This window comes from Xenopus tropicalis, chromosome 10, assembly GCF_000004195.4.
Source record: "Xenopus tropicalis strain Nigerian chromosome 10, UCB_Xtro_10.0, whole genome shotgun sequence".
Classification (NCBI taxonomy): Eukaryota; Metazoa; Chordata; class Amphibia; order Anura; family Pipidae; genus Xenopus; species Xenopus tropicalis.
Genome location: NC_030686.2, coordinates 24,996,192 through 25,018,115, shown reverse-complemented (window position 1 = coordinate 25,018,115; position 21,924 = coordinate 24,996,192). Strand labels below are relative to the sequence as shown.

The following is a 21,924-nucleotide window of genomic DNA, read 5'->3' as shown; positions in this document are numbered from 1 at the left end:
GGGTTATGGGAGATAGCTCTCAGTACAAGTGAGGGAATACAGGGGTAGGGGAGATAGCTCTCAGTACAAGTGAGGGAATACAGGGGTAGGGGAGATAGCTCTCAGTACAAGTGAGGGAATACAGGGGTAGGGGGGATAGCTCTCAGTACAAGTGAGGGAATACAGGGGTAGGGGAGATAGCTCTCAGTACAAGTGAGGGAATACAGGGGTATGGGAGATAGCTCTCAGTACAAGTGAGGGAATACAGGGGTAGGGGAGATAGCTCTCAGTACAAGTGAGGGAATACAGGGGTATGGGAGATAGCTCTCAGTACAAGTGAGGGAATACAGGGGTATGGGTGATAGCTCTCAGTACAAGTGAGGGAATACAGGGGTATTGGTGATAGCTCTCAGTACAAGTGGGGGAATACAGGGGTAGGGGAGATAGCTCTCAGTACAAGTGAGGGAATACAGGGGTAGGGGGGATAGCTCTCAGTACAAGTGAGGGAATACAGGGTTATGGGAGATAGCTCTCAGTACAAGTGAGGGAATACAGGGGTAGGGGAGATAGCTCTCAGTACAAGTGAGGGAATACAGGGGTAGGGGTGATAGCTCTCAGTACAAGTGAGGGAATACAGGGGTATTGGTGATAGCTCTCAGTACAAGTGGGGGAATACAGGGGTAGGGGAGATAGCTCTCAGTACAAGTGAGGGAATACAGGGGTAGGGGGGATAGCTCTCAGTACAAGTGAGGGAATACAGGGTTATGGGAGATAGCTCTCAGTACAAGTGAGGGAATACAGGGGTAGGGGAGATAGCTCTCAGTACAAGTGAGGGAATACAGGGGTAGGGGAGATAGCTCTCAGTACAAGTGAGGGAATACAGGGGTAGGGGGGATAGCTCTCAGTACAAGTGAGGAAATACAGGGGTAGGGGAGATAGCTCTCAGTACAAGTGAGGGAATACAGGGGTAGGGGAGATAGCTCTCAGTACAAGTGAGGGAATACAGGGGTAGGGGGGATAGCTCTCAGTACAAGTGAGGGAATACAGGGGTAGGGGAGATAGCTCTCAGTACAAGTGAGGGAATACAGGGGTAGGGGAGATAGCTCTCAGTACAAGTGAGGGAATACAGGGGTAGGGGGGATAGCTCTCAGTACAAGTGAGGGAATACAGGGGTAGGGGGGATAGCTCTCAGTACAAGTGAGGGAATACAGGGTTATGGGAGATAGCTCTCAGTACAAGTGAGGGAATACAGGGTTATGGGAGATAGCTCTCAGTACAAGTGAGGGAATACAGGGGTAGGGGAGATAGCTCTCAGTACAAGTGAGGGAATACAGGGGTAGGGGAGATAGCTCTCAGTACAAGTGAGGGAATACAGGGGTAGGGGGGATAGCTCTCAGTACAAGTGAGGGAATACAGGGGTAGGGGAGATAGCTCTCAGTACAAGTGAGGGAATACAGGGTTATGGGAGATAGCTCTCAGTACAAGTGAGGGAATACAGGGGTATGGGAGTTAGCTCTCAGTACAAGTGAGGGAATACAGGGGTAGGGGAGATAGCTCTCAGTACAAGTGAGGGAATACAGGGGTAGGGGAGATAGCTCTCAGTACAAGTGAGGGAATACAGGGGTAGGGGGGATAGCTCTCAGTACAAGTGAGGGAATACAGGGGTAGGGGGGATAGCTCTCAGTACAAGTGAGGGAATACAGGGGTATGGGAGATAGCTCTCAGTACAAGTGAGGGAATACAGGGGTAGGGGAGATAGCTCTCAGTACAAGTGAGGGAATACAGGGGTAGGGGGGATAGCTCTCAGTACAAGTGAGGGAATACAGGGGTATGGGAGATAGCTCTCAGTACAAGTGAGGGAATACAGGGGTAGGGGAGATAGCTCTCAGTACAAGTGAGGGAATACAGGGGTATGGGAGATAGCTCTCAGTACAAGTGAGGGAATACAGGGGTAGGGGGGATAGCTCTCAGTACAAGTGAGGGAATACAGGGGTATGGGAGATAGCTCTCAGTACAAGTGAGGGAATACAGGGGTAGGGGAGATAGCTCTCAGTACAAGTGAGGGAATACAGGGTTATGGGAGATAGCTCTCAGTACAAGTGAGGGAATACAGGGGTATGGGAGATAGCTCTCAGTACAAGTGAGGGAATACACGGTTATGGGGGATAGCTCTTAGTACAAGTTGATCCAGGGACTGGTCCGATTGCCATCTTGGAGTCAGGAAGGAATTTTTTCCCCTCTGTGGCAAATTAGAGGATGGGGGGCGGTATTCCCCCCATTCGGTAGAGTTGGTTGTTACCTCCCTGGTTATGGTCTCGGGAGGGTTTGAGTGAGGCTTACTCGCTTCTACTTGCCCATCTGTGTGCAGTAGCATGGGGATGGCTGGCATGGCGGGGGGGCCCATTCACTCGGGGTGGAGTACTATGGGCAAGCATTCCAGTTGAGTAATTATTTTGCAATAGTTCTTGCATTGTTGATTTACATCGTTAATAAAGCTGTGGCCTTTTCAATCCACCCAGGTGCCTCAGTGTTGTTATTTATAACTGAAAGAGGGTCTAATAAATGGTGACAAGGCCTTGATGCTGCCCAGGTCATTGAATTTCTTACTATTGAGTGCTATTCTGATATCTACTGGGAGGTGCTCAGGGTCGGACTGAGGTGTACAGGGGGGCGTTAATGAAACTTACTTGCAGCGCATCGGGGGAGGGAGACTGGAGGATAGGTAGAGCGCCCTGCAGGGATCGACCCAGTCTGAGCCTGGAGCTGCTATCTTGTTATCTTCCCATTGCTCTACTGGGAGGAAAGGGAGGGGGTTGATATCACTCCAACTTTCAGCGCAGCAGTAAAGTGTGACTGAAGTTTATCAGAGCACAGGTCTGTGACTGTGGCACCCTGGGAAATGAAGAATATGGCTAGCCCCATGTGAAATGTCAAAATTAAATATAAAAAAAATCATGTTTTCCCATGACAGTGTTCCTTTAAGTTTAAGACATAATACAGTTTAGGAAAAGTAAACCCATTACATGGAGACCCAGAAAGAGAAGCTCCATCTGTACCGTTCACATGTCGCTGTATCACATTTTGTAGGCATGTGACACGGATCATATTTAGTCAGCAGATGACTACAATCCCAGTATGCCTCTGCAACTGTTGCATTCTGCACCACTAGTGATAGAGATTATACCACATAAACATAGGGAATTGATTTAATTTGTTGCTACTACACATATTACTTAGTCACACGTTTTGATCTATTTAAGCACTAAAGCAGGAGAATGGATATTTGTCTGCAAGAAACAAAATCCATCCATCCGCGCTACAAGATTTTGCTTGATACAGACCATGCAGAGGAGGCTCACTGTCATGTTTGGCCTTTTCTACACGTGCACGTGTACAGTATCACCTTAAAGGCCCAGGTTAAACGTGTTGTAAATTGAAAACACACTTTGTATTGATGGGACCCAGAAATAAATCTGAAAATTGCAAATAAATGTATAAATGGTAAATTGAATGGAATGGAATGGAAAAAGGTTTAACTATATTCCCTGAAACACTATATATTCAGGGTAGTTCTGGTCCTGGACTACAGCTGTGATATTCCTCTAAATTGTACTAAAGGTACAAGACTTTTACTCATCATGCCCAGTACTACTCATCTAAATGAAGAGATGGAACAGAGAGATACAGGAAATACTGGTGATATTTCAGTGAATGATCAATGTTTCTATTATTGGCGCAACATTGACTTGTAACAGCAACCCCAATACTGATGACTGGCAGCCCTAATTTCCAAAGCAGCTAATGAGACTCATGGTTCCACTGCTGGAAACCAAAACGTCAGGACATAGAATCCAGGGGATGACAAGCATACAAGTATGTTAAACATATCAGGAACCCTTAAGGGCTTCCTAAAATAATAGTCAACTATTATTAACACAATTATAATGTTCTGCCAGCATGCACTGCTGGGAATCTGTGAGGGAGAGAGGGATAAAGACCAAACATAACAACCATGTTACAATGCCTTCCCAACAGAGATTGGCCAACAGAACTTTATGATGCTTGAGCAATACATTTTCAACACACTGTGCCAGCACAAAAAATGCAAATAACAGATATATCATCCAATGGAATACAGGAAGGGAGGTATAGCCAAAAAAACCCGGAAATGTTTTGACCAAAATTATTTGGTCCTTCATCAGTGCAACAAAAATAAAACTGGTCCAGATATAGTACCTTGGGTTGTGGGAAAGTGTGGATAGTCGGGGGTTGTTAAAAGTAGCTGGAAGGTCTAAGGCTGGGAGCCACATTCAAATGTAAAAAGACTTGGGGAGCAACACAAGCATGAAACATATTCCTGGGGTGCCAAATAAGGGCTGTTATTGGCTATTTGATAGACCCTATATGGACTGACAGGCTACATAAGGTTCTGTTTGGCAGCACATCTGGTTTTTATACAACCAAAACTTGCCTCCAAGTCATGAATTCAAAAATAAGCACCTGCTTTGTGGCCACTGGGAGCAACATCCAAGGGGTTGGAGAGCAACATGTTACTCACGAGTCACTGGTTGGGGATCACTGGTCTAAGGTTTATCTTAACGGGCTGGAAGCCTGTGGATTATATGTAGTGTATTGCTTATCTTTCACATCTAACATATACATTTCTTTATTATTTAGAAAGGTGTGCATCAATTTTTCTTCATATACTTTATACACTTTAAGTTAATAATATATATGCAAGTATATATGCAAGTACAGGTATGGGATCCCTTATCCAGAAAGTTCCGAATTACAGAAAGGCCATCTCCCATAGACGCCATTCTAAGCAAATAATTAAAATTTTTACTACGATAATTGATCCTTATAGGAGGAAAAACAATCCTATTGGGTTTATTTAATGTTTGAATTATTTTTTAGTAGACTTAAGATCTGGAGATCCAAATTACAGAAAGATCCTTTATCTGGAAAACCCCAGGTGCTGAGCATTCTGGATAACAGGTCCCATACCTGTACTTGTTTCAGAAAACCTTTGTAGATGCAGTGGTCAGTATAGAAACTGCCCTATTCATTATTATGTGATGCCCCGCAAAAAAAAGTTATAGCTGGTTCCCAAAGTCCTCGGTCAGTTGCTGAATTTACAGTCTGGAAAGACTTCTCCACTAGCTGTATGTCCAGCTGGCTAGGAACCAGAACCGGAACCTGGACCTGAAATTATATGGCCTGTAATACTGTGTAGTACATTCCCCAACCAGCTCGCCCGGTGCAATTTCATCCATGCCAGTCTGTGGCAGAATTTGACTACTCTACTCATATGCCAATAAATCCGCTCCTGTGTGCTTACCCCTACACGTGAAGCTATGTTTTTTCACTTTTTTATTTAAATTTTTGATTTTTTTTTATTTAAAACTGAATAAGGAATTTAGGAATTTAAGTATACAAATACTTCCTACAGTAGGCTTACAGCCTTGTCCAGTTATGTAAGTTGTGTTTGCAATAGTGATAAGATTATCACTTTTGCAAACACAACTTGCATAACTGGACACATAAGTTCTTTCCCAGGTTGTATAATCTTGTAATGTCACATCTGGAGCATTATACACTGAGCATAATGTATATATACTGAATATGTAAAGGATACGAGACTGATGCATCCAGAGGAGTGACTACACAATTCTTGGAGTCATATTAATCCTCTGGGCTAGGTTTACTAACAGACTATTTGTGTAGCAACTTGTGCACCTTGATATGCCAAACAATAGCTGTTCCCATGTAAGCAGGGATTCAATAGGCAGCCTGATAGATAAATTGCAGGTTAGGTTGCACTCACAGTTAAAGGAACAGTAACACCAAAAAATGAAAGTGTATAAAAGTAACTAAAATATAATGTGCTGCTGCCCTGCACTGGTAAAAGTTGTGTGTTTACTTCAGAAAGTCTACTATAATTTATATAAATAAGCTGCTATGTAGCCATGGAGGCAGCCATTCAAAGGAGAAAAGGCACAGGCACATAGCAGATAACAGATAAAACACTATTGTATTCTACAGAGCTTATCTGTTATCTGCTATGTAACCTGTGCCTTTTCTCCTTTTTTCCAGCTTGAATGGCTGCCCCCGGGGCTACACAGCAGCTTATTATATAAATTATAGTAGTGTTACTGTAGCAAACACACCAGTTTTACCAGTGCAGGGCAACAGTGTATTATATTTTTATTACTTTAAAGCTCTTTCATTTTTTGGTGTTACTGTTCCTTTAAAGATGTACTGGGGGTCACTTCACACAGTGAAGAACTATTCGCACAGTGAACATATTTACTTATGTTATACTTATAAAGCTGGACAAGATTGGTGCATTTAATGTGCAAACATAATTGCAAAATTTTTATTCACTGTGCAAGCTTAAAGCTTAAAGCTTAAAGCTTCTTTAAATATGGCATATTTGCAAAATGTGAATATTTATGCCCACACTCCAAGTAATGCCACAGCGTTAGAGACTGAAAAAATATTCGCTAAACTGATTTCCCAAATTGCGGATTTATGTTCGCAAAGAGAAAACCAGCACTAAAGTCACGCATTAATGTGCACGGCAGGCGCCCTCATGCAAACCGCAATCTCATTCGCAAATTCCTGTGCGCAATTCGCATTTCACTGCGATTTGCAAAAACAGTTAAGACGGGCGCAGCAGTGCAAAATGTAAGCATTTAGGGGAAAATACGCACCAACCATTTGCAAAAAAAATATGCCTTACATGAACTTTATATATAACCCTCACTGTATCTTGGCAGATGTGCCGCTATCTACAATCCCCTGCTTCTCGGAACAGTGGCGGTTTCCAGATCTGCAAATGCCTTACACACCTAAAGTATTTTCACAGGAAGCTAAAATATTTGGAGAGCAGCAATGAAAAGCTATTGGTTTCCCTGTCCCTCCCGTTTGCCCGAACAGAAACATGCAGAATGACCTATATGCCACAGTTCCTTCTAACGGGTACATTTAATGAGTGAAGTTTTGTGCAACTATGTCAGGCAGTACAGATATGGGATCCCTTATCAGGAAACCCATTATCCAGAAAGTTCCGAATTACAGAAAGGCCATCTCCCATAGACTCCATTATAAGCAAATAATTCTAATTTTTAAATATTCCCTTTTTCTCTGTAATAATAAAACAGTGAGTTTGTACTTGATCCCAACTAAGATATAATTACCCCTTATTGGGGGCAGAACAGCCCTATTGGGTTTATTTAATGGTTAAATGATTCCCTTTTTCTCTGTAATAATAAAACAGTACCTGTACTTGATCCCAACTAAGATATAATTACCCCTTATTGGAGGCAGAACAGCCCTATTGGGTTTATTTAATGGTTAAATCATTCCCTTTTCTCTGTAATAATAAAACAGTACCTGTACTTGATCCCAACTAAGATATAATTACCCCTTATTGGGGGCAGAACAGCCCTATTGGGTTTATTTCATGGTTAAATGATTCCTTTTTTCTCTGTAATAATAAAACTGTACCTGTACTTGATCCCAACTAAGATATAATTACCCCTTATTGGGGGCAGAACAGCCCTATTGGGTTTATTTAATGGTTAAATGATTCCCTTTTCTCTGTAATAATAAAACAGTACCTGTACTTGATCCCAACTAAGATATAATTACCCCTTATTGGGGGCAGAACAGCCCTATTGGGTTTATTTAATGGTTAAATCATTCCCTTTTCTCTGTAATAATAAAACAGTACCTGTACTTGATCCCAACTAAGATATAATTACCCCTTATTGGGGGCAGAACAGCCCTATTGGGTTTATTTCATGGTTAAATGATTCCTTTTTTCTCTGTAATAATAAAACTGTACCTGTACTTGATCCCAACTAAGATATAATTACCCCTTATTGGGGGCAGAACAGCCCTATTGGGTTTATTTAATGGTTAAATGATTCCCTTTTCTCTGTAATAATAAAACAGTACCTGTACTTGATCCCAACTAAGATATAATTACCCCTTATTGGGGGCAGAACAGCCCTATTGGGTTTATTTAATGGTTAAATGATTCCCTTTTCTCTGTAATAATAAAACAGTACCTGTACTTGATCCCAGCTAAGATATAATTACCCCTTATTGGGGCAGAACAGCCCTATTGGGTTTATTTAATGGTTAAATGATTCCCTTTTCTCTGTAATAATAAAACAGTACCTGTACTTGATCCCAACTAAGATATAATTACCCCTTATTGGGGGCAGAACAGCCCTATTGGGTTTATTTAATGGTTAAATGATTCCTTTTTCTCTGTAATAATAAAACAGTACCTGTACTTGATCCCAACTAAGATATAATTAATCCTTATTGGGGCAAAACAAACCTATTGGGATTATTCAATGTTTAAATGATTTTTAGTAGACTTAAGGTATGGAGATCCAAATTATGGAAAGACCCCTTATCCGGAAAACACCAGGTCCCGAGCATTCTGGATAACAGGTCCCATACCTGTAATTTGTGAGGAATATGCTTATTCACTAAAACAAGAATTTTTGTTGCAGCAAGAGAACGTTGGCATATTTCCGTCAGAGACTTTTTGCCAGCACGTACTTTTCCTAACACTATTTTTCAGAGAAACTTTGCTAGCGTGTGTGAGCTAGTGTTAATTGAAAACCGTGGCTATATACAGGACAGATGTGTGTATGTATTAATGATGTTGATGAACTTCGTGAAAGTGCCCAATTATTTCTTTAAATGTCTATGAAACCAAAAGGAAGAGTAACTCTCTTGTCAGCTGCAGTAAGAACAACGTCAGACGCAGAGAAAAAATATTATTGTTACAGTTTAACAACATAATAAGCTATGCAATGCAATGCAAAGAGTGCATTAATACCTGGACAAACAATATAGATATGTTAATGACGTTAATGAACCACAAACAATTAACAGGTTAAGATAATATTATTTATTTATAATCATTTGAGCATTTAAAAAAACAAAAAATTCTTTGTGGGAGGATGGCAGTCAGCATGTGTGAAATGTGTCATTAACAATACAGGCGGTACAGGAGGTATGAAAATATGTTTTACATTTACAACTTTTATAAAGAATATCATTTTAAATATTAAAAAAACGCATGTGTTTTGACGCCAGATATGACGTTTTTGTTGGAATGCAGGATTTCATATCACTGATACAGTCACTTTGCGGATTTAGCTTCATAAAATCCCAAGTCAGAAGCAGACGGAAAGGGTAACGAAGAGAAAATTTCACCCTTTGATAAATTACTGAATTTTCGTTTCTTTGCCTAGTGCTTAGCTTTTTCACTAGTGAGAAGTCTCCTTCGCACTTTGGTAAATCAGTGAATGCAAATTGTCTTTTTGGCGAATTTTCACAAGAAAAAGACAATTTACCCTTTAGTAAATGTGCCCCTCAATGTTTAAGATATATATTAAACATAAACGACATTTTGCCTTAATATGTTCTTCTCAAACCACCAGATCATTTAGCTACAGCTAGTATCTCTTCATTCATAACAAGCCAACTAGTGAATAAACTAGTGTATTAAACTTTGTCAGAAATAAAGTTAATTGTGTGTCACAGAAAACATAATCGCTGTAGAATGAACATTTTGGGTTAGACCACCACATTTATGCAACCACCGTACAGGCATCAAACCCCACTTTATATACCCCACTAATATCAATCAGCTGCCATAGTAAGGACCAGTGTCACCACATTTAGAAGTTGTATTTTTCCTTCACTTATTTTCAAGTAAACAGACTTATTACATTGGTACAGCTAGGGGCTGATTTACCAAAATTCAAATTTTGAAATTTCTTTTTTAATCAAAAAACGCAAATGTGCGCTCTGTTATTAAAAAACTCATGGAAAAAACTCTCGCAGCACAATTTCATTTTACTTATTACTTTTATGAATCATTTGCAGTTTGCTAGGATAACTCCCACAGACCTTATCTAGTATAAGTAAATCATTGAATCACTTAACAAGTCCAGTTGCTTTAGATTTACTTATACTAGATATACCATGACCTGGATGAATTGAAAATCTTCATAGTCGTCCCACTGACCTTGACATAAATTTGCCCGCTTTGATTCTTACATTGAAATTTTCTTAAAGTTTTAGCACAAAAACTTGAGTTCAAATGTTAATTGACCCTAGAGGCTTTTATCAAAATGTGAGTTTAGAGCTTAACGCATAAAAATTAACCACGTTCTATTCATTCCTATTGGATTTTTAAAAGTGGATTTATCAAGGGGTAAGTTCTAACTTTCACCCATTGATAAATGTGCTTCTAAAAATCCCATTCTAGCTGCCGCTATCGGTCCCTTAGACCAATTCGGCAGCTAATTGGCCCGTGTATGGGCACTACCGACGGGCCTGCCCAACTGATATCTGGCCTGAAATCAGCCATATATTGATCGGGCAGGTTAAAAAATCTAGTCGGATTGGGGACCGACTTTTCCTATACCCTTCGTTATAACTTGATCGTTTGGCCCCAGGGCCAAATGATCGAATTAGCCTGGATTCTCCCGATATTGCCCACCCGAAGCTGGGGGATATCGGGAGAAGATCCACTTGCTTGGCGACATCGCCGAGTGTATGGGGATCTTTAAGCTCTAAACTCACATTTTGATAAATCTGCCCCCTAGTGTTTACATAGAATATTTCTGTAAAAGCAGCATAACTTCATGGCACCCCCACAAAGAAACCTTCAGGGGGTCCAGTGCTCCTCGAAACCCCTCCCTCCGCTGCTCACAGCCCATTTGCGCCCCCCGTTGGCACAACAAACAACGGTGTTATAATGTATTTCCTGCTATGAGTGAATAACTGCAAACTAATAGGGTCATTAACTCCCTTTATTTAAAGAAATAATTTAAAGCAGACAAGATCCTCAAGGATGATATACAGCCTTCATATATTTCAGATTTTTTTTTAAAAAAAGAACAGTTTCTTCTTTTGTACAATATATTAGTGATTATTTATAGAATTTATAGTATTATTATATACACTTTTGACTTCTCATTGTTACCCAGAATCCCGTGTATGTACCCTTAACCATAAATTACTCCAAACAAACAGTACAGTCTTGTCACTCATATAATAGTCTACAGAGAGTGTTAATTCAATTGATTCCAACACAGAACATAACAACACCAATACTTTCTTTAGTATTTTTACAACAGTGTAATCTACATTCATTCAATTCTGAGACAATCTGCAGAAGTCACCTGAACGGAAGTGCCACCTTAGCAACCATTAGCAACATAGTGTGACAACATGGCTGCCATCGGGTCTTTTGTGAATTCTGGGAATAGATAAAATCTACTTTAAAAAATTTAGCCTGTAATTCTGATTCAAATGGAATGTTCTCAGTAGCAATGAGTTATGAAACAGATACATATGTTCCCTGACTTTTCAGCAATGAATTATAATCAGTTGATACCCTCCAGGTTTGTCAGTTTATCTGCTTTAATAAATCCCTACCTCACAAATAATTGTGTACATTTTAACATATAACTGGAGTCGTTTTAACGTGCTGGAGCCTTCTTTCTTGAAAAGTTTGAACAATAAATTTGAAAGTACAATGCAATTTGGGTATAATGTAAATGCACCAAACGAGCCTGTTTTATGGCTGTTGGTCCAAATGTGCCGATTGTTGAACATACCTGCAAGTGAACAAGGAGCAGAGGGTTTCCTTTGCTCTAACACAAATATAATTACTATTCCACAGTCACCAGGCTTACACACAAAAAAATCACACATTTTATCTAAAAGAATTTGAACTTTTCAAATTAGCTGAAAACACAACATTTGGTACAAAGTGTGACATAAACCCAAAACGGTGACATTACATTCTGGGAAAGGTCTTTTGTGTAAGGTGGAGTTGAGTAAGGTGGAGTTGTGTAAGGTGGAGTTGTGTAAGGTGGAGTTGTGTAAGGTGGAGTTGTGTAGAATGAACCATGCTTGGAGGTTACTGTAGATCTGTCCTCAATCCTCACATTATGGGGGTCCATGAGGTACAACAGGGAACCATTAGATTGTCTGGGGCACGATACAGTTGGTTTAAGGTGGCAGCATAGAAGAGAAATTGATAAAATATTTGTATCTTTTGTTACGTTGCTGTTATATTTGAAGTATTGCAATTGAGCTTTTACAAAGAGTTAAAGGGAATGTTTTTCTATATAGCTTTTAGGATTAGCCAATGAAAAAGTTGAGTTTGAAATACCAGTGCTAAAAAACTCTTTCTCTGGGTTTTGGGGAATAACATTAGTACAAACCAGCCCAATACGCTTCTGCCTCACTTAAAGTCCTGACCCTTCCATATTACTATGTTAGTGATCTTTTTCTAATCCATGTATTTATATAGTTGTATAGTATTCTGATAACAATGCCCGCTTAATGATAATATCAGTGTGGTGTTGTTGCCCCCATGCTGGTTTTGAAGCCTCTTAATAACCCAGCAATTTGATTCCCAGTGCTTGAAAAGCTGGTCCACATTTTTCAGACTTTTGTTGCCTACAGCTGGCTGTAATGTGCAAAATCTACTACAAAAATAGTGAGCAATAGAGTGTAGCAGAACTGAATGTATGGAAGTTGAGCTGAATGACTGCATCACACAAAGCGGAATGGCTAATGGCCAGTGGCCAAGCCAATCTGACTGGTCAATGATCAACAATGTACAACAACTTGCTAAACCTGTCCAATCATAATTGGGATTCTGAATGGATTTTCATGGGAAGATCTATTCATTTAAAGCAGTGGTTCTCAACCTTCCTAATGCCGCAACCCTTTAATACAATTCCTCATGTTGTGGTGACCCCCAACCATAAAATTATACCTAAAACCATCGGAAATATCTGTTTTCCAATGCTCCTAGGCGACCCCAGTGAAAGGGACACTCGACCCCCAAATGACCCACAGGTTGAGAACCGCTGATTTAAAGTCCATAGATTGGGCCTGTTAAGAACGTGAATTACCAAGATTAAAAAGTCCATCAAGACACTTATGTAAACGGAACAAAAAATTGCCTGCACTTATAAAAGGACAACACAAGGCGTGGAATATACCGAAACCTTTAGTTATTACTGGCAACTACAGGAAAACTTATCATCAAAAAGAATATATGTTTCTGTTTTGTGTTTACATTTCATTCCATATTAATACTTCATTTATATGAAATGAGTCTGATTCTTTACTTAGAAATAATCCAAAGGGGAAAAAATGTTCTGCAAGGTGAAAATGAACGCATGCAAATGTATGCACCTGAAGTATCTATGAAGGCGCAGAATATGCCCCTTGTGATTGTTACATGCTCACTCGTGTGATATATTATAACTTAGTGTTGTGGAAATCTTGATACAGAAGCCCGGCTGCATGCAAAGTGTACAGCGTTATTGCTTTAAATATAAAATGTGCAACACTGGGGCAAATATGTCTCCCATTAATAACTGTTCATTCCTTGTTATGCCGATATGAAGGTTATTTACCACAGATGGGACAATCACAAGCACTGACTGATGAAATATTGCTGACATAGTTATAACATACAAAAAAAAGCAACCTGGAAATACTTATACAGATCTATAATGTGTAAAGGTTTCTTATTTTGTTTTTCTTTTTTAAGAAAATAATCGTAGTATTTATTTTCATAGCTGTCAAGGTCCTCTCAAACCCCACCACCAGAGTGAGAGATGGGGATTCTGGACCAAAAAAAGAAAATCAGGAACATATTATGAAACAGTTCTTATTTTAGATGATAAGACTGGAGACTTGTGTATGTGACCAGTGATGTGAGGAAAATGTTTTCCAGCAAGACCCACTTACTCGCATAATGGCTGACATTAACCTAAAGGGAACATGGTGAAGATGGCTCTGGATTGAAGAGTAGCACTAGAACAGGTTTATCTACAGGAGTTTGGTTTTCCTATTTTCATAGTCCAGAAGATGGTACCTTCTTAGAAAGCGATTTGTAAAATGGAAAAGTGCAGAGTAACACACACAGAAACTGTCAACTGTAAGTCTGTTTCTGTTCCAGTAAAGTGCTGATGACAGATAGGTTGATTTGTGTTTAGTGCTACAGGGAACAGGTGTCTGTTTTGTCCTTATGAATAAAACACGCCTTTTTTGTCTACAGGGGTCCATGTCGAGCTTCATACTTTGCCAAAATATTCTTGCATTTGCCAAGCTCTTTCCGCAAGTCGGCCACCTCCATTCGCAAGGCAGAATTCTCCTTCTCAAGGAACGAGGCTCGGATAGCAATCTGGTTCTCTTTCAGTCGCCGGGCGTCCCGTGATCGCTTGGCGGCCAAGTTGTTCTTCTTGCGCCTGGCCCAGTATTTTTCATCCTGCTCATTTTTTTTAAAAACAAGAGGGAAGGGGGATGTTAGATTTTAGAGGAAAGAAAAACAAGATTTTACATGTCTATAATAACCAGTCCATACAAAGATTACATATAGTTGCAATTCTAAAGAGGGAAATCACTGTTGGTTTCTTGGTATGTGCAATGTGGGTAACATTTTCCCTGTGTTCAGTAACAGCAAGTGGCTTGCCCTCTATTTAAGGAATAATAAGTTCAAAGGGGGTTTGGGGGCAAGTTTCTATAGCTACATACCTATACTAAACTAAGTGTCGATCTTGAGATCACTATAGCCTTCCATGTTATCCTTGTCTAAGAATTGATCCACAATGCATACTCTCCTACATGGAGGCACCTCTGGCACAGGCATCTGCCCCGTTTAATAAAAATAAATAGAGTGCTTTGTGCAGAGCCTTCATCAGCGGCATCAGAATAGCCCCACCATCTGTATATGCAATAGCGATCACACTAGAGCTACATTCATGTATCAAATGACAATGCTGGAAAAAAGTCTCTTTACTGATGCCAGCATTATAGTATTCTTTATGTGTGAGCTTTTTGTGCGATAGTCAGAGGGTAATGCAATAAATGGTTTTAAAAGTTAACTTTTAGTGTGATGTAGAGATTAACATTCCAAGACAGTTTGCAATTGGTCTTCATTTTTTATTTTATATATATATATATATATATATATATAGTTTTTCAATTATTTCAGTGTCTGTCCAGCAGCTTTTGAGTTTGGAGTTTCGGTAGCTATCTGGTTGCTAGGGTCCAAATTACCTCAGCAACCAGGGAGTGGATTGAATGAGAGACAAGAATATTAATAAGGACCTGAATAGTAAAATAAGTTATAAAAACTAACTATAATAATAAAACTGTAGCCTCACAGAGCAATAGTTTTCTGGCTGCTTGGGTCAGTGACCCCCATTTGAAAACGACAAGGAGTTAGAATTCAAATAATTCAAAAACTATACAAAATAAATAATGAAGACTTGTTGAAAGGTTGCTTACAATTGGCCATTCTATAACATACTAAAAGTTAACTTATAGGTGAACCTGCTTCTTGTCTAGTAACCCTTAGTAGCCAATTTGCAGGTAGCATTTTCTGGTTGCTTGGTTGCTAGGGGTTACAAAATGAGGGGAAATTTAAGATTTTTATCTACATTACCAAATTAGTTTTTTTTTATACTATGCTCCAGCTTTTGTGACTACATGGTATTTGCCCAGGAGCAGTAACCCATCACAACCAATCAGCACTTACTGCTCACCTGCTTAAAAGCCAAAATCTTCTTGGTTGCTATGGGTTACTGCATCTGGGCAAACTTTGTGCCTTTTATTACCTATGGGGGGTTCATTTCAAAAGTTCCTCTTTACGACAGTAGAATGGGAAGCAGACATCCAGGGTACACAGCTGTGAGTGTGAGGAGGTAAGGAATGCAAGGAACATGGGAAAAGGAAGAGTTTGTGCAGGGGTTTGTTTACATCTATCCCTGTGCTCACCTATTATTATCTGTAAATAATAAGTGCTTAACCAACTTTTACATGTAAGTATATAAGCATAAATGTCTGCAGGCAGAGCTACAGTCATACTCCCTTCATCTACACGACTGATCATTGCCTACAGCTTAACAAATATATAACCTATTGTTGTCATGGAAATACAGTGATGATAAAGAATATGCTCGGAACAATATAGAGATCTTGGATGAAGGAAATCACACTAACTGGAACAGAGAACATCTGAACTAAAATTAATCTCCAGACTTCCATCTAGTTAACTCGCCACAAAATCAGCTTTAAAGCAATTCATTACTGAGTCACCTGAGCCACATCCATCTTTATTTCAACAAATTGCTGCAACAAATTGCTACGGCAAATCCTTTAATCCCCTCCTGATTGAGCCAAGGTTGGCATACTGGATTCATGTGCCTGTCAGAGGCGATTGACTGGCTTAATCTCCTTACCATTTCCTGGGAATCAAGCAACCAATCAGCAGGCTGAAAAGGCTCAAATAAACGCTGTGAGTGGCTCAGAGCCTCCGGAAAGATTACGTTAAAGAACAACAGATACGCCGGGTCTTACTGTACAGGCACAGCTACCCTATTTGAAAGCTGAAAGAGATATTTGTATTGTGCACCCTTCCAGGAAAAGTATGTGGATAACAGTGAGCATTATTTTTCTCCTGGGTGCCTTAGGTACAAGTGGAAAGAGCTACAAACATTTCCAGATGGCATTAGCGGTGGAGGAGATTAAAATGACGTATCATGTTCTGCTTCTCCGGACAAGTACTCGTGCCTTTCACGGTCTTGGTTTATATAAAAATCTACAGGAAAATCTTTTTGTTTTCATTTGTATGTACAGTATTTTGTATCTTCCCTGCAAAAGCTCTGAGCTTACTGCTGATGCCAAAGCTAAACTTAATCTCAGCTGAACTATATACATCCCGTGCATCCACAGAGCTCTATAAATCTACATCTCCCATCACATCCAGCAAATCCCCTCTTAGCTCAGGACCTTTCACCCAGCAAACATTTGCTACTGATTCATTCAGACTCTCCTTGCGGGGGGGGGGGGGCAAACCGCAGGGTCTGCTTCTTCTATGGTTAAGAAATAAAGAAAATAGTAAGAAACCTCCCCTCCCCAGTTACTTTCCTACCCGAGGGAGGGGAGTAGGGAACACAGGTGGGTGCCCTGGACTGTGCCACATTGAAGATTTTTTTTTGTGGGGGGGGGGGGGGGGGCACGTGCATAGTTACATAGGGTTGAAAAAAGACCAGAATCCATCAAGTTCAACCCTTCCAAGTAAACCTAGCACACACATACATTTATACTGACCTATTTATACACTCCATTACATAAACCATATATACCAACATCAATACTAACTGTAGATATTAGTATCACAATAGCCTTGGATACTATGCTTGTTCAAGAACTCGTCCAGGCCCCTCTTATAGGCATTAACAGAATCTGCCATTACAACATCACTAGGAAGGGCATTCCCCAACCTCACTGCCCTCACCGTGAAAAACCACCTAAGCTGCTTCAAATGGAAGCTCCGTTCCTCTAATCTAAAGGGGTGACCTCTGGTGTTTTTATTGGAAAAAAGAACACCCCCCCCATCTACCTATAATCCCCTCTAATGTACTTGTACAGAGTAATCATGTCCCCTTACAAGCACCTTTTCTGCAGAGAAAACAACCCCAACCTCGACTGTCTAACCTCATAGCTTAAATCTTCCATCCCCTTTACCAGTTTAGTTGCAGTCTCTTCACTCTCTCCAGCTCATTAATATCCCCTACCCCTACCATTTAGTGTATAACCTGCATTTATATTATTTCTACCAAAATGCATAACTTTGCACTTGTCAACATTGAACCTCATTTTCCAGTTTGCTGCCCAGTTTTCCAATTTTGTCAAATCTCTCTGCAAAGCGGCAGCATCCTGCATGGAACTTATAGTTTTGCACAACTTAGTACTAATACTGTCTATGCCCACCTCCAGGTCATTAATAAATAAATTAAAAAGCAAAGGACCAAGGACTGACCCCTGCGGTACTCCACTAACAACACTGCCCAATTAGAAAATGTTCCATTTACCCCCACTCTTTGCAATCTATCCTTCAGCCAGTATAATAAGCTAGCTTGCTAATTATGTGCATTTGTGCTGCAGGAGTGTGTTCCTTGATCCTTCTGCACATAATGAACAAGCTGAGGTTGCCCCAATCCTAGAGCTCCCTTTGGTGTGGGCACATAGTTCTCTTAAAGGGCCTTGGCTGGCAAAAATAGTATTGTTTCCCTAAACCATATTGCGGGCTGAGGATTATCAGCCTGCACCTCCCTGCGGGAATGCATTATGCATTACATATGGGTAAGACCACAAAAAATTTTAAATCAAGAAAACCACAGGTCAAGGTGCATGTTGTATTTGTCACTTTCCAACAAATAAATAGTGACAAGCATAACAGTATATTCCATTAGTTGTTTTAATTATACTGTGTGTATACATAGACATATGTACATACACAGAAGGTTGAATAAAGTAATGTGTGTACAGCCTAAATTCAGTAGATCTAAGAACTGGAATAAGTTATTGGATCTTTCAATGCATACTTAATATAATCGTGACTTTGTTACAACAACCATTGAGAGCTTCTAACTGCATATTTTCACTTTTACTTGATTTAAAGGAGAATTAAGGGAATGTCTCAATCACTGGGGGAGGGGGACAAATGTTAGGTACCCCCAAGTGATTATTATCACTTACCTGAAAACTGCACAAGTTCGGGGCACTTCTCAGCGAGCACCATGGAGCGATCCTCTCTATCTGGTTATTCTTTCTTCCATGACACTGGGCTGGTACATGCTCAGCAGAGTGAAGGAAGAGGATCGCTCTATGGTACATGCTGAAGGTTTCTGATAATGGGAGCACTGGCCAGTGATTGAGACTTTCCTTCATATTGAACAGATTATAAGAGGTGGAGTCAGAAAAGGACTAAAAGTATTTAGGAAGTATTACATGGTTAAGAGGAAAAAAAAAGATAGAAAAGAGCTGATAAGAAAGGCAAGAGCTCTGGAGGCACAAGCTGCACAAGAGAGAAAAGAAAGGGCTGGAACAGTGGGGTATGTTCTAAAGGGTCAGTATTTTTGTCAAAAATGAAAAATGAGCAACAACATCAGCAATTTAGTAAAAGGACAGTACAAAGAGTTTTGTCAATATTAACTTAATATTGGTGAACATTCACATCTTTCCGCCTGGTAAAATTTCTTCAGTGCAAATAGGAAATTTTCACCAAGAAGGTTATTGCCAGGTTCAGCCTGGCAAAGCACCATTATAAAGACAGTGTAGGCACATTTGTATCTCATTATCTATGTCATGTTGTCCGTGCTAATATCCCACGTCAATTCTTTATTAGGGTAAACTTTCCCTGCTACAATTGTATATGCCTTAAGTATTGATTCAAACTTTGGCAGAGTCAGAGGAGGAGAAAATATGACCCCCTGATAGCAAAAGAGTGAAAGGAATGGTTATAGCAGAATAGAGGCAAAAACAGCGAGGGCAGAAACAGAGACAGGAACAGTAATGGGAAAGACAGCAAGGAAGACAGATCACAGAAGAAAAATAAGGATCTGAAGTGGGTCCCATAATACAGAAGCTATACAAATTGAAATTTGCAGAGGGGATCTTGCACACTGTTTCCAAATTACCTTCAGATCATCTGGAATAAAGACCTTGCGAGCTTTCTTGATCATAGGCTGTGGTTTCAGCTCCTCCTCAGAGAACTTGCGTTTCCTTGGGTCAAACATTTCCTGGCCAGGAATACTGGAGAGCGCAAGGTCTGCTGGGTCTGGTTCATATCCGACTGCCACTTGGATGGACTCTGGATCAATTGGGCTTGGGGTGTTACGGTTTGCTGTCAAAATTTGTCCTAGATAAAATAAAGATATGCTTGTCAGTTCCGTGAACAGATTTCATGTTCTCTGGTGGGAAGATTAAATACTAAAATGAATTTGATCAAATATGACACAGAGACACTACTGAATATACGGTTGTGGTTCTGCAATAAACACTTGTCTTTTTTCAATGAATCCTCTTGATTTACCCAATCCAATAATCCATAGCAACTAATGATTTTATATGCAAATATGCTCCATGCTCATATATTAGCCTTATTGAACAACTAAACCAAATGCTGTTATCCCTTGTTTTTGTTAATATTTGCACCACTGGAAGCATATCATTTTCACTTTCAAATGTCTTAAAAAACCTAATGAGTTTTGAAAAAGAGGCACTGTATTAATTACACATATTAATTACCTTGGACTATTAATACATTATGCAATTGTTTATTAAATGCAGATAGATACTGTAGTTAATGAGTTGGGTAAAAGGTAATATCTATTTTAAAGGCTGCTGGTCTGCTTAAAAAAGTCAGCATAAAATATATACAGGGGCTGCATTACGCAGTCTTTTGGGGAACACAAACACTAACAGTCACAAAAGTCTCTGCTTTTCCATGCCTGATTATGCCAGACCTGGTTATTTTCAGCATGAAAATGCTTACTAGAGCATATCCGGGCTGAGAAGTGTCAATAATGGTGCAGTAATGCATTTCCTATTCTACATTCAACATGTCTATATAAACCATATATAAACCAATCAGAGTTTATTTACAATGTACAGGGCTGGGTGCAAAGTCCTTAATGGGTGCCACACACTTTGCTAAATTACAGAGACTTTCATGGCGCTGCACTCTGCACCTAACGCCAGATTCCATACCATAGATGGGATAATAGTAAATAGTTTGCTTTTAAGTAGCAGACCGCTAAGTGTTACTATTAAATGCAATAACGGTGCAATGTTTTCTCCAGGTCTAGTTACCAAGAGCAACTAAGAGGTAGCACTCTGCTGAGATAATAAAACAAAAAAACAGCAGTAGAGAGAAACCAAAATTCATTTTTCAGAGCCTGAAAATACACCTTTTTTATCAGTTAAAAAGCATAGCATTGACCTTGCTTTGCTCCTGCCTAGTTCAACACTTGACAAGATTAGCAATAAAAGCAAACAGATCTGACCCTCCAATATAACCAAGGATACATGGTAAGCACAGTATGTACAGAGATCTAAACCGCATTGGCTCTGCTATTCTAACATGTTGCTATGGAATATATTTCTATTCTAGGCTAAACCAAGGCCTAAATATGAAAAAAAAAGTTTTATGATCTCATTCAGAATTTATTCATTACAGCTTTTTAAATACAGTACCAAGTTCAATACAGGTAATGCTGTAAATATCACCGGTAGAAGAAGGGGACCACATTATTATAGCAGGCCATAGGTTGGCAGAAGAGCTGTACATTAGTACCCTAAATCATATAATCATATCTAAAGCTTTACTGTTGAAAAGTTTTACTTGCCCTTTATAACTAATTAAATGCCACCTCTGATATGTTTGTATTAATATTGCCTGATTTGTAAAGGTAATTAAAGTTTTCCCTGAATCAGTCGCAATGGCTGATATACACAGGCTGATACACATAGCTTCAAGAAGGGGCTGGATGGCTTTTTAGCAAGTGAGGGAATACAGAGTTATGGGAGATAGCTCTCAGTACAAGTTGATCCAGGGACTGGTCCGATTGCCATCTTGGAGTCAGGAAGGAATTTTTTCCCACTCTGTGGCAAATTAGAGAGGCTTCAGATGGGGTTTTTTGCCTTCCACTGGATCAACTAGCAGTTAGGCAGGTTATATATAGGCATTAAAGTTGAACTTGATGGACGTATGTCTTTTTTCAACCTAACTTACTATGTTACTATGTAAATCACAATTGTTTAAACTTGACTGTGGTGTAATACACAACAGTAACAGTAGAGGGCGAAGGTGAGACATTTTGAGCCTTCCAGCCATAACATTCTACTGAGCTGTCATTAAATAGCTGAAAATCCTGATTAAAAGCCCTTTATTTTGGAACCTGCAATCAAACTATGTAAGGATAGAGAAAGCAGCCTGATTAAAGAGCCGTCCAAGTGTCTGATTGGTGTGGCTCTGAAATTTGCCAGCAACAGAAATAGCTTTGATGAAATCACATGGTGCCT

At 39.8% G+C, this 21,924-nt stretch overlaps 1 protein-coding gene across 2 annotated transcripts in view; it reads right to left on the bottom strand.

The window, feature by feature from the left end:
- Window positions 1-10,814: 10,814 nt before the first annotated feature.
- hlf (hepatic leukemia factor) overlaps window positions 10,815-21,924 on the bottom strand; it is a 37,663-nt gene continuing 26,553 nt past the window's right edge. Inside the window, exons 3-4 of one of the 2 annotated variants that reach the window (XM_004918559.4) lie at window positions 19,539-19,759; window positions 10,815-14,323 (exon numbers count right to left, since the gene is read on the bottom strand). In XM_004918559.4, the coding sequence (XP_004918616.1) occupies window positions 14,105-14,323; window positions 19,539-19,759 (440 nt within the window). In that variant the 3' untranslated portion in view covers window positions 10,815-14,104. The remainder of the gene's footprint in view (window positions 14,324-19,538; window positions 19,760-21,924) is intronic. The other variant, XM_002937812.5, reaches the window with a different exon arrangement.